Source organism: Notamacropus eugenii, chromosome 3, assembly GCF_028372415.1.
Source record: "Notamacropus eugenii isolate mMacEug1 chromosome 3, mMacEug1.pri_v2, whole genome shotgun sequence".
NCBI classification, from domain to species: Eukaryota; Metazoa; Chordata; class Mammalia; order Diprotodontia; family Macropodidae; genus Notamacropus; species Notamacropus eugenii.
Genome location: NC_092874.1, coordinates 225,080,235 through 225,100,994, shown reverse-complemented (window position 1 = coordinate 225,100,994; position 20,760 = coordinate 225,080,235). Strand labels below are relative to the sequence as shown.

At 40.6% G+C, this 20,760-nt stretch overlaps 1 protein-coding gene and 1 pseudogene across 1 annotated transcript; both read left to right on the top strand.

The window, feature by feature from the left end:
* The first annotated feature begins 506 nt into the window (after window positions 1-506).
* On the top strand, window positions 507-5,714 carry LOC140534099 (keratin, type II cytoskeletal 6B-like). The gene is made up of 9 exons (XM_072654740.1): window positions 507-1,115; window positions 2,252-2,466; window positions 2,865-2,925; window positions 3,035-3,130; window positions 3,374-3,538; window positions 3,789-3,914; window positions 4,310-4,530; window positions 4,721-4,755; window positions 4,855-5,714. The coding sequence occupies exons 1-9, from the start codon at window positions 597-599 to the stop codon at window positions 5,100-5,102; spliced, it is 1,686 nt and encodes a 561-aa protein (XP_072510841.1). The 5' UTR covers window positions 507-596; the 3' UTR covers window positions 5,103-5,714.
* A 13,596-nt stretch (window positions 5,715-19,310) lies between these two features.
* On the top strand, window positions 19,311-19,867 carry LOC140531972 (myosin light polypeptide 6-like; annotated as a pseudogene).
* The last annotated feature ends 893 nt before the right edge of the window (window positions 19,868-20,760 follow it).

Here is a 20,760-nt window from a genome sequence, read left to right as displayed (position 1 = left end):
TGTTAGGAAGAAGTTGTAGGAGCAGATGAGACTGTGCCTTTCTTTGCCTCCTTAGAAACACAAACACACGGACACACACACTCACATTAACCATTGAGTAAATACCTAACTGCCCTATGGCAAAGTTCCACCCTACCTGGGTGGAGGGTGGTACTGGTAGAGGGAGAGACTTGGGGGGGCCACATCTGAGTAAGCAGAGGAGAGTACAATTACCACAGATCATCTCGCTGTCTCCTTTGTTTAGAAACATGACTCGTAGATGACTTCAGTGAATTTGCATACTGTCTTTATTGTCTAGGGATCAAGTTAAGGCTGGAAGTCTAGAGAATTTCTCTATGACTAACGGAAGCCAAAAAAGCAATCTTGGTCTTTCATACCTTTTCCAGCAAAGTGGGAGTGATCTCACTATTTGTAAAGCCCAGCCCTTCTCCACCTGCAAGATCATCTTCATACATTGGACCCAACCCTATTTTTCTCCCTATATAAAACCATCACTGGGATCTCAGTCTCACACAGTTCTTCTCCTCCTCTCTGGTCTTCTTTGACTTTACCTTTCTCTCTTCAGTCTTCTCATTTTTGAGCAAAACCAAGCTATCATGTCTTCTCAATCTACAGTCAGGATTCAAAGAAGTGGTCGCAGTGGCTTCAGTGCTAACTCTGCCATCATTCCTGGCATCACTCGGTCAGGCTTCAGCTCTGTGTCTGTGAGCCGTTCTGGCGGCAGTGGTGGCTTTGGAAGGGCTTGTGGCATCTCTGGGGGAGCTGGTTTTGGAAGCCGAAGCCTTTACAACGTAGGGAGGTCCAAGAGGATCTCCTTCGCAGGAAACAACTATGGCTTCCAGAGTGGATATAGCGGAAGAGTGGGAGGTGGATATGGTTTTGGCAGTGGAGTCAGTGGTGGCTTTGGATTTGGTGGTGGAGCTGGCTTTGGTGGTGGCTATGGAGGAGCTGGCTTTCCTGTCTGCCCCCCTGGTGGAATCCAAGAAGTCACTATCAACCAGAGTCTCCTGACTCCCCTCAACCTGCAAATTGACCCCACCATCCAGAGGGTGAAGAGTGAAGAAAGGGAGCAGATCAAGACCCTCAATAACAAGTTTGCCTCCTTCATTGACAAGGTAAGACCCTAAGACATACCCATCATTAAGTACTTCAGAGTTCTCTTTGTACTTAATGCTTCCAAAGAGAGACTTTTTTGGATGGGAAAGAAGACACCCAAATTCTCTGCCCTGGGAAGCTTGCCCAACTGATATGATTACTGAAAGGGATAGCAACATGCCTAAATTGTTTAATTTCTTAGAAACTTTTCCTCTTCTCCATGAATGGAGAGAATTCTCAGCTATAAATAACCCTATGGGATGTGAGGAGAACAAGTTAAAATATGGGTTGTTCTTTCATTGCTGGAATATGTAAAAGAGTGGTGTGAAATTTTTATGGTCAACCAATAATAATTGAGCTCCCATGGCATAGTAAGGCAGTGTGGTACAGAGGACCCCAACTGGGAGTAAGAGGACTAGCATTTGGGTCCCAGGTCTACTATTTAGAACCTGTGTGATCCTAAGAAAATCACTCTTTCTGAGTCTCAGGATCCCCAGCTGTAAAAAGCAAAGGATTGGACTGGTTCACATCTAAGATCCCTTTCATCTTATCTAAGGTTAGGATTCTCTGATCTTATTATGGGAAGACATAAACAAATAAAAGATAGGTTCAGTTCATTCAAGAATATCATGATGGAAAGGTCAATGAATTCTTGGACACTTTAAAAACAGAAATGAACTGAAATAACTATTGCTTTCGATTAGAGGCTTGAAATTCTTCTGTATAAGGGATTCCTGCATATGTTGGGAGGTGTAACTAACTGTCCTCTAAAGTCACTTCCAACATCAAGATTCTGGGACCCACTTGGTACTCTAGAGTGGATAAATAGTCTTCTTAAATTCAGTTACAGCTAAAAAAAGACCCCTAAAATGATGAGATAAGGGAGAGGCAGCAGAGGGTAGGTTTTGTTTAAATCTGTTGATAGGGATGGTGATTGAGCAACCCTCACAGGAAAATTAGGGGTTGCCAGTATAATTTGAGTAGAGAATTGTCATGGTCAAAACCTCTCTTCACAATATGATATCATACGGATTTGCTGCCCTGCTAGAATTTGGGGAAAGTCATGCAACCACTGAGGACATTATTACCTTCTTCCACTGACTTCTATCAGCTTAGGCAATGCTTTATGGGACTGACTTTCTCTTCTGTTGTCCAGGTGCGATTTCTTGAACAACAAAACAAGGTTTTGGATACCAAATGGACATTGCTCCAGGAACAGGGCACCAAGACTGTGAAGCAAAGTTTGGATCCATTGTTTGAGAGCTATATTAACCAACTCAGGGGGCAACTGGACAGAATCACACGTGAGAAAGGTTCTCTGGATGCTGAGCTGAGAAACATGCAAGATCAAGTGGAAGACTTCAAGAATAAGTAAGTGAGAGGAAACCAGAAAAGGCAAGGGTCACATTAGCCAAGAGAAAAAGTGTGGGACTCAGTTCCCTGACGGATGAGGACCAGAAGAAAGGGGGAAACACCTGGTGTCCAGACTACAAAAGATTCATAGAGGAAGAAAATACCTCACTATTCCATAGCTTCCCTAAAAGGACAAAATGGGGGTGGTAGGGTAATAAAGAAGGTCAGAGATCACAACTCGACCTCTTAAATTTTGTAGTGTGCCCTGTGTTACTTCCCCTCTCCATATCAATGAAAGGAGATACATGATCCACGTGGGAATAATCCATTTTGTGGGAGATCTTGGATTTCAGGCTGATTTCCCCCCATCCTATTGGCCATTGGCTCAAACATCTTTCTTTTCTGCTTCTATCCAGGTTCGAAGATGAAATCAACAAGCGCACAGCAGCAGAGAATGAATTTGTGACGCTAAAGAAGGTGAGTTGATTGATTCTAGGGGACAAGCTGCACAAACAAACATTTTGCACTTGGTTATAGGAGAAAGGAGCTCTAACTAGCTGATTTATTGTATGTTTTCCCCATCCAGGATGTTGATGCTGCCTACATGAATAAGGTTGAACTGCAAGCCAATGCAGACAACCTCCTAGAAGAAATCAACTTCTTGAAAGTCTTATATGACGCAGTAAGAATCCTATCTTTGTTTTCTGGAAAAAAAAAAAAGGTTTTTGTAAAGGATAGGTGCCGAAGGAAGCATGCTGAATATTCAATATGTAGAACTTTAAGCCTGGAATCTGAGATCCATTAGGCCCTGAAATATCATCTAGTGAAGGTTTGGGTTAGGGGACCTATTGGGAGAATTCCCACATCTCCTGGGAATGTGTCTTATGGATCAAAGATAGCACAACTGATTGTCTCTGTCCTCTAGGAGCTGTCCCAGATGCAGACCCACATCTCTGACACTTCCGTTGTTCTGTCCATGGACAACAACCGCACTCTGGACTTGAATAGCATCATTGCTGAAGTCAAGGCTCAGTATGAAGATATTGCCCAGAAGAGCAGGGCTGAGGCTGAGTCCTGGTACCAGACCAAGGTGAGATAAGGGGGCAGTAACTGGGCTATTTGCATCCCCATCCTAACCTACCAGAGAGCTGAAGGCAGGGAAATAGAGCATTGTGATATGAAAAGTCACTCCCCCGAAGCACTGGCTTATGAAGGATGAGTCAAACTGTCCTACTGAGCATTTGTAAAGAATCCCATTAAGAACACTGAGACAATTTGGGAAGTATTTCAGCCTGATACTGATGCTGTTTCTCTTTCTCTTCCTTTTTCCATCCTATAAGTATGAGGAACTGCAGATCACAGCTGGCCGCCATGGAGATGACCTCCGCAATACCAAGCACGAGATTTCTGAAATAAACCGAATGATCCAGAGGCTGAGGTCTGAGATCGATAACGTCAAGAAGCAGGTAGATTATAGTCATTTTTCTGAGCTAAGATTGCACTTTCTTTCTGCACATCTTCATCACTGTTACCATGACAACTCAGTCCATGCAGAATGGCAGGAGCTACTAAGCTCTTTCCTCACAACTCATCTACCCATATGACTCCCAGCAATTAATGAGCCTCTTTATTCTAAATCCCTGTCTTTACTATGCCTGGTCCACCTTCCACCAGATGCCATTCATTTTCACATTTGACATGACTAACACAGAATAGCATTAAGTTGGGACTTGCTGATCACGTGGACTGCTGGTAGGGAGAAGGGCTGGGATTGATGAGTTTTACCTTATTTTCTAATCAACCGCCTTTCCAACCCAGTAGAAAGTAAGAAAGAGTAAGATCCTTTTCTTCTTCTGTGCAGTGCGCTAACCTGCAAAATGCCATTGCTGAAGCCGAGCAGAAGGGTGAGATGGCCCTCAAGGATGCCAGAGTCAAATTAGAAGAGTTGGAAGCTGCTCTTCAGAGGGCCAAGCAGGACATGGCCCGTCAGCTTCGTGAATACCAAGAGCTCATGAATGTCAAGCTGTCCCTGGACATTGAGATTGCCACCTACAGGAAGCTGCTGGAGGGAGAGGAGTGCAGGTGGGTACTTGCTCTCTGGGGTTTGTGTGTTGGGTTGTCTCAGGTATCTGGGCACTGCACTGAACAATTTTTGAGAAAACACAGAGTGAACAGGAAATCCTATGGGTCACTAGGGAAACTTCTGGGATGATCCCACTTTGTAACAAGTTCAGCCTTCTAAAATATAATCTTTTGTTGCCTCCCCACACAGAATGAGTGGAGAGGGTGTTGGACCAGTCAACATCTGTAAGTATTTTTAATTGTTCTCCTAGCTTCTATTTTTATTTCTTTGGAGATTTCTGGCTTAGTGGAGTTTCAATGTATATATTTTTTGCTTTCCTACAGCTGTCGTGAGCTCCACAGTCTCCAGTGGGTATGGCAGTGGCAGTGGCAGTGGCGTTGGCAGTGGTTTCGGTCTAGGTGGAGGAAGTGGTTATTCCTACAGTAGCGGCGGTAGCTATGGTGTGGGAGGAGGACTCAGCGTTGGAGGTGGCTTCAGCTCTGGCAGTGGGAGAGGCAACCTGGGGAGCAGCAGCACCAGTATAAAGTACACCACGACCACATCTTCTTCTAAGAAGAGCTACAAGCACTAATGTGTCTACCAGATTCTTGGCTCCGGAATTCCTCAAGCCCCTGCTTCCTGTTCCTAACCCTTAGCATCAAGGTTGCTATTCTTTTGGCTGCTGCAGATGTTGGGGTTGGTTTCTAGACACTGTCATCCCAATCTTTGATCTTCTCTTGCAACCTGGTTTGGGTCCAAAATTTTAAATGCCACATATTCACCAACTGGATTATATTCCCTGAGTGTGAACTTTCAGTCATAAAATTGTTGAGAATATCATTGACCATGGCCCCACAAGTTCCATCTGGCCATACTGTCCAGCTGTCAGAATGCCCACCCATTGTCTTTAAGTTCCTAAATCAGAGGCCTTGGAAAAATACCTAAGTGCTCTTTTTAAGAACGGACACTCACTTTGGGTCTGAACGAAGCATTGTATACTTTGCCATTTTCAGCTAGCCATCTGGAGCTGAATGTCTATTGCATCTCTATGTACTAAAAAGAAGTGGTGCTGGTGTTTTCTTGCAGTGTCTCTGAAAGCAGAGGTGATATATACAGATAGAATACAGAAACTGTATCCCTGTGGCATGTTTCTTTGGTCCCTTCCATCTCTTATACTTGTCTAATAAAGCAGATTTATAATATATACTGACTTTGTCTGGAGTTGCCTTTATGTTAGATCAAAGGTTGTCAAACTTTTTTTTAATCCTCTAAACTTTATGTCAGGAATTCTGGTCTTCAAGGGTCCATGGACAGATTTCAGGGGGCCAATAAATTTGTTTTATTTAAATATTTTATAACTGTGTTTCAATATAATTGGTTTCCTTTGAAATCCTATGTATTCAAAAATTATTCATTTAAAAACAATATTCTGAGGAGGGTTTACCAGATAAAAAGGTTATGAATCCTTGCTCTAAGCATCTACTCCATCAGAGTTGTTACCAGCATAGGGCTAGTGAGGTTTTGTCATGGAGTACTGACATATAGAAGACAAGAGAAGACATCCAGGGAATGATTGCACTCCCTTATAGTTTGCCTCATACAGTGGGTATGTGCCACCATGTAAGAGCAATTGCTGTCCCTAGCCACTTTATTTCATATTGCTATGGCCATGGTGCCCAGTTGAGAGTCACTTTCACCAAAACTGGAAGGGGTGATAGTTCCACTGACCCTTCTAGCAAAAGACAGTACTTCCACCTTGTCTCTCTCCAGCACTTGGGCTTCTTGTAGCTAAGATTTAATTTTCTTTTAGTTTTTTTCCTGGAACTATGATTTCACTTGGTAGAGAACTCCCATTGAAGAAACTTTCTTTACCAGCCTTGATAGACACTTGTTCTGCAAGTTATAGTTCCATAGATTTACATAGGGCACTGAGGAGTTAAGTGAAATCTCTTATCACTCTTTGCAAGTCCCCACCCTCTTTCTACTCTAAAGTCCTCTTCAACATGGAGTAGAGGTTACTGCAAGATGTCAGTTCTGGAAAGCATCTCAAAGCTGTCAATTCAAAATCCAATGCCAGTGTCAATTCTAATGCCCGTTCCAATTCACATGGACAAGAAAACCCTCTGTGACATTTCTGATAAGCAGTATTCCAGCCTTTGATCAAAGACCTTCAGAATGGAGAAACCAATTAGTATGATGCCATGGAAAGATCATTGGGTTCAGTCAGAGAACCTGTATTTGAATCTCAGCTCTGCTATGTAGTACTTAGGTGACCTTCAGTTTTCTCATCTGTAAGATGGATTCTATGATCTCTAAGGTTCTAGTTAAGGTGTAAATTTCTGATCCTATGACCTTTCAAGACAGTTCATTCCTCTTTGGGATAGTTCCAATCAGAAGTTGTTTATCCCCCCCCTTACCTCAACCCTAAAGCCTCTCTGAAACTTTCACTGATTGTTTTAGTTTCTGTCCTCTAGGATCAAAGAACAGTTCTCATTCCTTTCCCTCATGACAGAATTTTAAAAGATATATTTTAAAATTATAAATATTTAAACTTAAAATTTGAATTTTAAATTCAAATAAACTATTTGAATATGATCCTCACAGATAGATCTACCACTTCCTAGTTGTGTGATCTTAGGAAGGTGACTTCCCCTTTCTGAATCTCAGTTTCCATATCTGCTTAACAAACCAATATTCTACACTAGAAAGAACTCTGGATTTGAGGTCTTAAGACTTGAATTTACACCCTAACTCTTCCACTTATTAGCTGTAATATTGGGTAAATCACACACTTTTTTTAAAATCTTCCAACCTCAACTCATTTTTTTCTTTCCCAAGTGAAAGTGAAAGACACATAATTCTATCTTTACCTTACCCCTGCCTTTAGTAACAAAACCAGATCTCAGGTCATTTTATAGATGACAGCTAACAGCATTCTGATACCTTGAAACTTAGATATCTCACTCACAGAATCAAGTTCAGTCTTCAAGGGCTAAAAGGCAAAGAAGGAGGGGGTTTGAGCTCCCTGATCTTATGTCTTGAAGTTTGCTACTGCAGCTACAAGTTTGCTATTCTTCTCTTTGGCTTCTAACATCCTCCAGGAATGAATATAACAGAAGCTTGCCATTTCATATACAATTCTCTTTCCTGTTTTCCCTCATTTATTGAAACATTCATGTTTGTTCATATTTAAGTTAATAAAAAATAAAATTTAAAAAGAATTTAAAGCTGGATTTCCAAGGGATTCTGGTCAATTCCCAACATTTGGAATATAGGAATGTGTTCCTGTTTAACTCCTATCTCTTCCAGGGAATTGTGGATGAGAAAGAGACTTAGATTTAAAAGATGATGATCAGATTGAAAGAGTCCACCAGCTGGACTTGGCAACAGAAGACCTGCATTAGATTCTATGACTGCCAAAAGTCCCTTCCAGCTTTAAATCCAATAATCCAAGGACCACCTCCATCTATCTTTGGATGTAGTTGCTGATGTAGAGGAGAAAGGTCTGAGCTGAGTTTTCCCCAACCTCCCCCTTCCTTAGTTTGCCCTCTTGTGGAGCTTCAAGGGCAGAGGGATACCAAAAGTTGAGAATTAGGACAGAGAGTATATCAGCTAACAGGATCATTTGCCTTGAGTCAGGCAGAGTTGATTCTAACGTCAATGATGTCATTACCCTCCTTGAGCAAGTACAGTAAGTAATTTCAGTTTTCACTGGATATTCAACAACAACTTTTGAAAAACTTTGTTTTTAAAGCACTGCTTTGGAATTTGGGACAAAGGCATCTTGGCCACAGATGAAGAAAAATAAGTCAGTACAGTTTGGCACAAAAGTCAAAACAGTCTGGCACAGTCTCCTTTCTTCTCTCTATAGGTCAGTTCTGCTTCTGGTAAATCTTACTTCACTCTCTACTTTTATAGAGAGCCTTTCCTGACTATCCTTTTCAGCCCTACAATCCCCACTTTGACTCCTTTCCATTTCTTAGGGACCTTCATTTAGCCCAGAAAGTGAAAGTCTAACTAACTGAGTTTGACATATGTACATGTATACACACTAGCTCCAAAAGGACATAATTTTAAAATCCAGACAATTGTTTTGAAACCTTTGCCAGTCATTCAAATTATTTTATTCAGAGAGTTAATAAATACCTGTCAAGGCATCCTGAAAGTCACTTGGTCAGCGACATAGTATAAGTCTTCTATGTGTAGAACCCTGTTCTGAACAATAGGGGGAGACCCAGAAGGTGCTAAGTACTCAACAAATACATGTTAAATTGGGTCTAGTAACAGTCTTTGCCCTTGGAAGGTTCCCAATTTGATGAAGCAGATAAAATACTCAGCTTGAGACTCAGAGCAAGTACAAAAGCATGGAAAACTCCAACTGGAAAAAGAGTTAATGAAAGAATTCAGAATGAATGGAAGAACAATGGAAGGCAATCAAAGTTGGGTGGAGTTAAGCTGGAAACACTACCTGGACGAGATGATGGGAATTTTGAGCCAGTTTTTAATGGAACAGCTCCTTTCCTCTCTTCTCTCCTCTGCTTTGTTCTGCCCTGCCATGATCTCCTCTCCTCTAATAGAGCACTATGCTACCATTCAAATCAAGTTGACATTGAGCCAGCATCATCATTTGCTTTACTTCTCTTCAGTCTTGTTATTGCTAGAGAATTTATCCACACACCTGTTGAGGTGAAACCCTGATGAATAGGCTTGAATTTTTGGACTCCTCCTTAAATCAGCCAGTTGGGTACGTTTTCAAAGAGGCAACAAAGCAACCAACCTAGAATGAACCAGTTTAGATCTTCTTATCTCAAGAACTTAAGAAAGTATCCTTCCACCTGACCTCCCCTATCCCCCTGTTTCACTGAATCTTCAAGCTGGGGAGTTTTTCTTATTTTCTATTCTGAATTCCATCTAAGGAAGACAAATCAATTCCCTAGTAGGAATGAAGAAGTTAGAAGCTCAGAAGGCTAGCTTTTTATAGAATTGAAGGTGCTTACTCATTGATTCTCCCCTGTCTTTCATCATCACTCTTTCCCACATCCAGCCTTCTCTAAATCTACTTAACTTAATTCTTTACCTCTTTGCTCATGCTGCCTCTTTCTCAACCCTTTCGTCATTTTCTTTGTTGTTTCTGGGCCTCCTCCAAATTTTCTGAGCCTTGCTTAACAAAACTCATGATTAAGGGCAAAAGAAGAAAAGGACTTCCAAATATTTCCTTTAAAAGGGACTTTCCTTTGAACATAGCTCAAGACAATTAGGAGATTCCCCCAGAGGAACAGCAGTACTAATACCTTAACTCTCAGGCAGGACATGTAGCATAGAATGTTTTACTTTTTTTCTCATCCCTCCAGATTCCCTGCTTCAAGCTCTACCTTGCTGCTTGAGAGAAGGTTGTATTCCATTTTGGAGACATATTTTGTTTTAAGCAATACATATTACTAGGGACTGCTTTCACTGACTTCTGAGATCTCTTCCACCTCTTCTGAGAATCTATGATTTTTGCCTATTCTGTAAAAAAAAAATTTTATAAATTAGCAAGAGTTAAGCTAACCAGGGAAATTCCTGGGCTAGTCCTTTTGTAAAATGAAGAATCAGGCTCTAATTTACAGCTGAAGTCCATTCAACAAAACGTTAAGCACCTACTCTATGCAGGGTACTGATCTAACTAAGGAGATCCAAAGATACAAAAACAAAACAGCAACAACCCACAAAGAGCTTAACAGGGTTTGGGATGTGTTGGTTTCTATAAAAAAGGGCACACATTTTTTCAAACCCTGATCAAGGATTTCTTTTGTGATCCTGGGTCTTGCTGACAAAAATATTCAAAGCTTCCCCCATATCATCATCACCTTTGTCACTGTCATTGCTTTGGTGATGGTCATATTGTCATGGTCGTCATCATCGTCATCATCATCATCATCATCATCATCATCATCATCATCATCATCATTATCATCATCCAGACTTGTTGATTCTACTCTGGTTTGTGGCTTTGAATTGAATATGTTCCAGAGCAAGGGACTCAGAACTTCCTCAAACCAAAGCCTTGCCTGATATCCAATAATATTAGGAAAATGGAAGAACTCAATATGTTTGATATTCAATTCCCAAGAGAGTCAACCTTCAGACCCTGCTTAGAAAAATTCAAATGAGGTCATCTTTTACTTGTCATCTGACCCTTTCTTGTTTTGGCACAATTTTACCTGGTCAATGTGGATGATGGATTCAATGAACGAATAGGTCTTGATTTTCTACTTTGAGAATTCTTTGTGACAAATGCAACAATCCCTCCTGTCCTGGCATGCATCTGGAATACCTCTCCTTGCTATGGAAAAATAAGAGAGTACTTCAAGAACCTAAAAGAAAATTATATCACATACTCAAAAAATCAAAATGAAACAAGACTCCAGGTTCTCCGTACTCAGAGGGCTTGGCTTCAGATCTTGACTTTGCTACATATTTTGGACCTAAGTATCCCCCTATATCAAACAAGAGAATTTAGCTTAGGTCCTTTTAGCTCTAAATCTATGATCCTATACTATACTCTCATCCTTTTCCATTTGCCCATGACTTCTTGATTATATTCACTTATTTTCTAATTGTTTCAAGTATGGAATTTATGTTAGCCTGCAAAATTATTTAGCAATTTGAGATTCAAGGACTGCAGCAAATAATCCATTTGTGATGCCAGTAGCATAGATAGAGCGAGGAGCTAAACATTTAAATACTCATATGAATGTATTGCTTCATTTGTATGTTCCCTCCCATGTATTTCAGCTCATCCTTCACAAATTGTGTTCTTATTTCCTCACAGCTTAGACAGAAGAGGTCCATCCAATGTGCTCAATTTCTTCTGATATTGAGAGGGAAGAGGAAGGGAATATGCATTTATTAAACATCTACTATGTGCCAGGAAATGAGCTAAGTGCCTTACAGATATTACAGATATAAGATAATGACCTTTTCTTAATCCTCATCCTATAATGACCTCTCTGTAATCTTTGTCACTGCTGCTCACTTTCTCCTCCATATTATTCTCTTCCATCTGGGTTTTGGGACACTACCCACTCCTGGTTCTCCTTCTATCTATATAGCTACTCCACAATCTCCTTTTCTGCATCTTTAGGTCATAACTAACCATGGTTGTCCCATAGGGCTCTGTCTTTTTCTCTTCTCCCACTATATATTATTTCACATGATGATATGAGATTTTTTTCCACATGATTTTGGTATTTTCCCATTCTTTGAATACTTTGTATTCACATTTCCCTTTCTTAGATCCCTCAGTACCCTCATATCCATGATACCTCTTGAATATATACTAAGAAGACTAAGTTGATTCTGTATTTTTTTTAATTGATTCTATTTATAGTTAATTGATTTTGTCCTGCAACTATCCAGCAGTCATGGTTCTTTGTGCTTGAATTTAAATTAAAAATTCAGCTGATCTATAATGAGTTAAGTTTAGAAATTCAGTTCTCTTGCTAATCTCTGTTTGTTTCCTGCCTCAGAGAAGTCTGCTATCCTTGGGAAATGCAGGTGGACACCAGAGAATCTGGTCTAATATCTTTATGCCACCAAGCTATCCTTTAAGGATATCTGCTTTGCTATTCAAAGAAGTCTGGTCCATATCCTTGCAAGTGGACTCAAACAATGAACACTGCCTAGCCACAGGAGTGAAGGAGGGTATCATTGCTAGCCCCTCACCCTTAACTTTCAACCAATCAAACTGTTTCCCATACCTCAACTATCTAACCAGTCATGTTGTCTTCACCCTTACAATGTCACCAATACTATAGCCAATTATATTATTTCCTCACCTACCCTATCCTGTTCTTTGTTCTAATCTTATAAAACGAAACTGAGTCCCTATTTTTTTTTGATAACTGAGGCAGTCATTAGACCCATTTTATTGGCAGGTTCATGCCCTATTAATAAATTGTTACCTTGTTCAGAGAAAATGCACCTCAGATAACCTTTGTTGAATTTTACTCCCAATAACGTTCTTAATGTACACCTGGTGTCATCTAACTCCTTCTTGCACCTTTGTTCTCTTTAGTGCTATTTATGGTTCCTGTATAGCACATCTGACTTTGGGATGTTCAAGTCTAAGAGTACCAACTCTTCTTCTCTTCCTGTGAAAGTAGTCAGCAACTAAAAACAGTTTTAGACCTTTTTCTTCTCTTTGTCATCCTTCTTTACTTTTTTTTATCTTTAAATGTCCCTGGGATTTTCATAGTTGGATCTCTTACCAAACTTTTAAAAACTACCTTTTACTGCTTCTCTCTGTTTTGTGGGTTGATACCCTTCATAATCTTCTGTCTTCAAGAACTATTGTTCTAACAGATTATAGTCTTCTGGAAGAGACTCTAAAATTAAGGACACAAGTAGAGTACTTGGCTTTGGAAAGAATTCTGGAGCATGTCTTCATTAGTAACTGGGATAAAGGAAGAGGGAATGATAAATGATTAGATGGGGTTTGAGTCATGGCATAGGAGAGCATATAGAATTCACAGTGGATAACCTCAGTTTTCTCGGTAAAATGCAAAGAAATAGCCACTGCTGGGAGGAAAAGGGGTAGAAACAATATAAGGGATATGAAGAAAGGGTTGTGGTAGATGGAGCACTTCCTGAACTTTGAGAGAGTTTGAGTAAGGCAAAAGAAAGTAAGGAGGAGTCATGGAAAGAAGAGAAGTTAGGCAAAAAAATGTCCAGAATGGAAAGCAGATTTAGGATGAGCCCAAGACAAGATCTAATAGATGGATTGGACTGTTTGATAGATGATTTTAAGAAAAGATGAACATCTTCCTCCCAGAAAGCAATGGGACATTTTCCTAGTAGTCAGTAGGATTACTTTCCCTTTGTGTACTTTTCCAGAGGGAGGTTGAAATTTGGCAGAGCAGCAATGACCTTAACCCTTAGATACACTGCTCAGTGGTGTGTCACCATGTTTGGAGGGAGTCATCCCACAGCAGAAACATTTATCAGATCCAAAGATGAAGGCTGGGGTGGAGGACCAACTTTTGGTATAGTGAACGCAGTTCAGGCTGGACCTGAAGTCAGGAAGAGTCAGGTCAAACTTACCTTTCATGTTTAATAGTTATGTGATCTTGGGCAAATTCCTTAACCTCTCTGAACCTCAATTCTCTCATCTGTAAAGTAAAAATAAACCTGTAAGTACCTGTCTCAGGACTGAGGTGAGGCACAAATGAGATAATGTATGTAAAGAATTTTGTAAACTTTACAATTCTGTATAAATCACAGTTATTACTGAAGAGTCAAGAAGGAGATAAGATACCGGGGTTGTCAGAATTCATGAAATACTGTCTGAGAAAGTGCCAGAGCCAAGCATGGTGATGAGAATACTTCTTTCAGTGGTAATTTATTCACACAGTGACACACACACCCCCAGCCCCCAGAGACAGCTAACTCTCCCAGATGATAACAAGCCAATAGGATGGTGTCAACAGCGTCCTCAAGTTACAGCAGTTTCACCCAGCCCACCTAACCAGAACTGTCTGCAGGCAGTTGCTGCTACACGTCTGCATTTACCATGCAGAGATTTCTAGGGATTATGCTACAGCTCATAACAGACAGCCTCTCCATCCCCACCCAAGAGATGAGTCCAGCAAAAGAGCTTTCCACTTGTCCCCAATAAGGGAGGCTCCTCTTCTTTCTCCACAGACTCCCTTCTGGTCTGCTTCTTCTCAGAAAGCCTTGGAGTATCCCAGATCTGGGAATCGATTCAAAGATTAAGTTGAATGATCAGGACGAGTTTGCTATGCCTCTGATGATGCTTTTAATTCTTTCTTGCCTAAATCCAACTCTTTCCACTTATGATGTAATGCAGAGGATGTCAAAGCAAATTTCCTTCAATCTTCTGTCTTTACTCAGAACCCCACTAATGCCACATAAGTAAAGGAGAATTTCTCTGACTCCACTTTTCCTTGGTACTTAGTATCTCTGTAGACATAATCAGATTATCTGAGTCTTTGTAAGATATTTTCTCTGTGCACATATGTGTATCTGTGTACCTGTGCTCTTTCTCTACAATTGGATTGTAAACTCCACAGAAGCATGGACCAGCTCCTATTATTTTATATTCTCTCCTCCCCATTTTCTCCCCCTCCCCCCAAAAAAAACCTTACTCAAAACTCTGACTATAAGGAGTATTTATTAATATTACTGAAAACTGATGTAAAAAAAGGTACTTGCTCTGAAGGATTGTCTCACTGTCCAGCATATCTGAATCTTCTGAAAAATATTTGGCTAAATTAGGATAATGGATTCATAACAAATTCAAGTCAACAAATAGTGCTTAATACCACTGTTCACTGCATAAAAAAAACAAAGACAAAAACAAAATGGTTCATGTCCTGAAGGAACTTATGCTCTATAGGACAGGGCAAATGTGGGAAAACTTTTCCTTTTGGAAGGCCACTTTAATATTTAGCTGTAATCAAATAAGATAAAAATAAAAAAGATGAACAAAATGTGTTAATAAAAATAAAAGACTTTTTTTTGGTAAAATTTGGATTCAGTCAAAAAGCTGCACCTAAGAACCTAGAAGGCCACATGTGAACTTAAGGCTGCAAGTTCCCCACTCCTGGGACAGGGGTTCTTGATTTGAGAACTTATGATGAACTCTTTTTTTCCTATCTCACCAGGCCTATAGGCCCAGTCACAATCCTGATCAGCAGAAAAGCTTTTGCCTATTTCATTTCAGCCTGGGTTGGATTGCTTCTCTAGGCTGCCAAACAACTCTTTTCTCTTGGGGTCTCCCTCTGTTTTAATGGATGATGCTCCGCATGAGCTTCCATCCTTGAGAACTGTTATCTGGAAGATGCTCAAATCAAGGACACAAGTGGAGTTGTTATTTAGTGGTTTCAATCATGACTAGCTCTTCATGACTCCATTTGGGATTTTTTTGGAAAAGATTCTGGAGTGGTTTGCCATTTCTTTCTCTGGGTCATTTTATAATTGAAGAAACTGAGGCTAACAAGGTTAAATGACTTGCCAGGTTCACATGTCTAGTAAATGCCTAAACCTGGATCTGAACTCATGTATTCCTGCCTCCAGACCCAGTCTACTGTGCCACCTCACTGCCCCAGAATAAATATTATCATTGTTATGTAGTTGAAACAGATAGGTTTGACTCTTTGTGACCCTATTTTGAGATTTTCTTGGCAAAAATACTGAAGGGGTTTGCCACTTCCTTTTCCAGCCCATTTTACAGATGAAATAAAGAGGGTTAAGTCATTTGTCCAAGGTCACACACTAGTAAGTGTCTGAGGCTAGGTTTTAACTCTGGAAGGTGAGTCTTACTGAGTCCAGGTCCTCTCTCTATCCACACTGCCCTATCTAGCTACCCCTGCAAATAGAATAGCTGATTTTTTTCTCATCTAAATCCAACTCTACTTGTGCCAGACTTTGTGTGAACATTTGATTGGCTGTAGCCCAATAGCAGCTCAGGACTCTAGAACTCAAGTCATCTGCCAGCCTCAGCCTCCCCCAGTTAACAGGAATGACATGTAGGCATACACAGGAATTATATCATCATACCCAAATGGTGACAACTTTTAAAAGTTCTGATAACTGCATCTCAGTATAATTGGTTTACTTCATAATCTTATGCATTTTATTTTATGTATTTAAAAGCATTACTTTGAGAAAAGGTCCATTCGACCAGGCTGCCAAAGGGACCCAGGACATAGAAAAGGTTAAGAACTCCTGCTATCAGAGGACATAACATGACTGACCAGAGATCAATATATGCAAGGTTATTTGAGCAGAGAGAGAACCAGTGACTAAGAAGATCGAGGAAGGTTTCATAGAAGAGGTTCTACCTGAGCAAAGCCTTGAAGGAAGATAAGGATTCTGGAAGGATGGAGTTACAACCTAGTGTATCAGTTCACACAGGAACATAGCAGTGGTAGATGGAATGCCAAGTTTGAGGAACAGCTTTGTTTGTCCAGGGTAGTTTTATTGGAACATAGAGTACATAAAGGGGAACACTGTGAAATAAGATTGAAAGGGTTCATTGGAGCCATATAGCAGAGAAGCTTAAGCATCAGTTGTGTTTTTAATCTAGAAGTAATAGGAGGTCATTGAAAGTTTATGAGCAAGGGAATTATAGATTAGAACTGGGGCATTGGATTAGATGGGAATTGATTATGAGAGATCGAGAGGAAAAAATTCTAGCTTATTCATACATAGGATTTAATGGTTTACAAATGTCCTGACATAGACAAAGGACTTATTGGACCATCACAATAACCGTGTAAAGCAGATAATGCAAGATACTATTAACGATTTTACAAATGAAGGAACTGAGGCTCAGTGATGACGGTATTTATTTACAGGAATGTTAAGTGGCAGAGCTAAGATTAGAACCCAAGTCTTCTGGATAGACATACAGTACTTCAACACATGCTACCTGGAATTACTGCCACTCTGCAAACTTGAGATAGGCCAACTATGGGAAGCAGCATTTGCCACAGAATTCTGGTTCTTTCTATGGGAAGGCAAGGTTATAAATTGAACAATGACTCAACTGAGCCTTCCGATCAGATTCCTGGGAGCTTGTCTGTTCACTATGTTTCATATTCCAAGAGAGAGTCTAGAGATAGTTGGTGTTCATAAATATGATGTTTAGGACTTCTCTGATTTGATATAGCGAGTGTTATGGGACCTGCTTCTTCTCTGCAGTGAGTTCAAGAGGACAAAACTATCTTCAGTTGGCATGGTGCTGCCTTTTCACAGGTAGGACCTAATTTCTTGGTTCCTACCTATAGAGATGGAGACTAAGAGATTATCCCATAGCTGTCCCTGGCCTTTGCTATCTCTGCATTTCCCATTTTTCTTTTTCCACAGGGCATTGAATAAACTTTATGATCTTTCTGGAAGCTAGGACTTCTCCCAGAGAGTAGAGGAGCCTCTAAGAGATTATGAGCCTGGGAGAAAGCCTCTATTCAATGCATGCAGTCTTCAATTCAGTGCTCCCACTCATCTAGATCACAGGCCATGGTTACTCACTTAGACTACCTACTACTTCCCCCACACACACTGAGCCCTCTAGCAGGGCAACCCAACTCCATTCTTATCTCCTCTTGCCCTCTCTTTCCCAAACTCCATGGTGGCCTGACACACTTCTCTAACCCACTTAGAATCCTTGGAGTAGGAGGACATGAGAAGAGACTCCCCTAAGGTTGCACCCCAGAGGCATGTAAAATAATCCTCTGACTTAAGATCCATCAAGTATAATCACTTTTCGGAGGAGACTAGTTCCAGATATACCTCTAAAATAACCTAGATAGTATGAGCAAAAGAATGAGTCTTGACTCAAGATTATAATTGCTAGAATTTGGAGTCTATCTTGTTGTATAGTCAACAATATAGATCAGTAATTCTTAGCCTGGGGTCCATAGATATCCAAGGAGTCTGCGGATAGATTTCAGGGCACCAGTGAAGTTGGATAGAAAAATTACTTTGAAAACGAGATTCATAAAAGGTAGAAAAGAAACAGGTATTTTTAAGGGACTACTATATGTCAGACACTGACCTAATTTTTTTTAACAAATATTATCTCATTTGATCCTCACAACAATGCTGGGAGGTAGGTACTATTATATAACTGATTTTCTTTGTAATTATATGTATTTATACAGTGCTATAAGGTTTGCAAAATGACTTATATCCAAGGGGCTCAGTGGGTAAAGCACTGGACCCAGAGTCAAAAAGACTAAAGTCCAAATCCAGCCTCAGATGTATGTGACCTAGATATTTGACCCTGGATAAGTCACTTAACCTATCTGCCTCAGTTTCCTCATCTGTAAAATGGAGCTAATAATAACAATTACCTCCCAGGGTTCTTGTGAGGATCAAATGAAACAATGCCTATAGAATGCTTTGCAAGCCTTTTAGTGGTCTATAGATGCTAGCCAATATATAACAATATTATTATTGTTATTGCTATTATCTCATTTTATTTAAAAAACATTATTCTTTAAAGGGGTCTACAGGATGCATCAGATTGATAGAGGGGTCCATGACCCCAAAACAGATTAAGAACATCTGACCTAGAGTGAACTCTTTCCTCTCCCAGGTCCAAAACACTATCCAGAGTGCTGATTCTCCAGAGGAAGAAGGTAACAGGATTGTCTTTTGAAGGTAACACAAAGATCCAGGAGAGAGACAGAGAGGGAGAGAGAGAGAGATAGACAGACAGACAGACAGAGACAGAGAAAGACAGAGACAGAGAGAGACAGGAGAGAGAGAAAGAAAGAGAGAGAGAAAGAAAGAAAGAAAGAAAAAGGAAGGAAGGAAGGATAGACAATAAAAATATTTTAGCAGAAACTCATGTGGGTAGGAAAAAGCAGAGATCAGCAGAGGGGAGTCTATTTAAACCAGGTTGAATTAAGTTTTAGGTAGGAACTTGAGAGAGGCAAGGGACATGGTTTGGCAGACAGACAAAGTGAGAATTTCAGGTCAGAATAGCAATTTGCAGAAAGACTTGGGGGTAGGTGGGAAATGAACTGTCTCTAAAAGGAAGAGGTAACAGTCTGGCAGGGAGGTTCAGGGATGTAGAAGAAAAGTTTAGGATCAAAGGTCAAAAAGAAGCAAGGCAACTTGATTAATGTGGAGATATGTTTTGCATGATTGCACATATCTAACCTATATAAAGTTGCTTCTGTCTTGGAAAGCGAGGAGGAAAGGGAGGAAAGGAGAAAAATTTGGAACTCAAAATGTTATAAAGCAATGAATGTTAGAAATTGTCTTGATTACATACAGCAGCAACAGTATGAGTGAGCTGCCTGGCCAAGACTTCATGGAGGAGTTCAAGGAGGCCTTCCAGCTGTTTGATCAAGCAGGGGATGGAAAGATCTTATATAGCCAGTGTGGGGACATGATGAAAGCCCTTGACTAGAACTCCACCAATGCTCGAGGTGCTCAAGGTCTTAGGGAATCCCAAGAGTGATGAGATGAATGTGAAGGTGCTGGACTTTGAACACTTTCTACCAATGCTGCAGACCGTGGCAAAGAATAAGGATCAGAGCACATATCAGGCCTATGTGGAAGGGCTTCGGGTGTTTGATAAGGAAGGGAACAGCACAGTCATGGGGGCTGAAATACGACATGTCCTCATCACCCTGGGTAATGCCTCCTCCCACCAACTCCAGACCTCTAGGTTTCCTCTTGTCCTTGGGGGTCCTTCCCTACTGATTCCCTGAGAGTTCTGGTCCCCTCCACAGCTGAGAAGATGATAGAGGAAGAAGTAGAAGTGTTGGTTTTAGGCATGAGGACAAGAATAGTTGTATCAACTATGAAGAGTTAGTCTAGATGGTGTTGAATGGCTGAGATTTCCACAAAGAACCCCCTAACTTTTCAGCATGAAAATCATTCTCTTGCCCTTGAAGCAACTAACACTTTCAGGGGTTACCAACATCTTTACTTTCAACCCCCACCATAAGTCCTCTTGGACCTATTTGCTCTCCACTTTCACCAAATAAACTTGTTATTTGCTCCTAAAAACATGTCTTTACATGTCATTGGAAAAATAAATACCATTAAAAAATGAAATGAGGATAGGTTAAAAAGCTTGTCTATTTCCATTGATGAGTGAAATAAGATTGAAATGGGCAAATGGCACTTTCAGTGGAAAACCTTTCCACGTTTCTGGAGGAAACAGTGAGCTCACCCCACCTTGAAGGTGGCACCTGAAGAAAACCCAGGACAACAGTGCTTGGGAACAGAGCTCCTAGGACAAGATCCAGGAAAGAAGTAGGATGACCTAGAGAGGTCCAATCCCAGCCAGATTCCCACACGGGGAGAGTCAGCTAGAGAATACTGTAACTGTCTCCCATCTGATAGGCATGCCAGATAAGCTGAGATAATGAAGCCAAGCTACACTCTGCTTTTAACCCTCTGCCTGTCTTTGTTCTATGGAAAGCTCTTCATGTAGCCATTCAGCACCTCTCAGGAAACAAATGTTCCTTCTTCTGGGAGAAAGATTATCCTTGATAAGGAGGTTTATAGAAAACAAAGACAATTATTATTTCCACTCAGGCAACACACACCACCCCTTTATGGCAACTTGGTGAGACCTGGGCACATTAACAAGATGAGAGATGCTCTGTGGTTCTTTGTGACCTGTATCAACAGATGCTATGATTCATAGGTTCCCTGTGGCAGGAGAGGGTTTCACAAAGTAGTGCTGTAGGAGAACATCCCCCTTGGTCTCATCCCTGAGA

What these genes read in the sequence shown, in the direction of transcription:
- LOC140534099 (XM_072654740.1), top strand. Translation starts at nt 597, where the DNA reads ATGTCTTCTCAATCTACAGTCAGGATTCAAAGAAGTGGTCGCAGTGGC. An exon ending in TTGCCTCCTTCATTGACAAG is followed by an intron (nt 1,116 to 2,251) that starts GTAAGACCCTAA and finishes TCTGTTGTCCAG; the next exon opens with GTGCGATTTCTTGAACAACA. An exon ending in TCGATAACGTCAAGAAGCAG is followed by an intron (nt 3,915 to 4,309) that starts GTAGATTATAGT and finishes TCTTCTGTGCAG; the next exon opens with TGCGCTAACCTGCAAAATGC.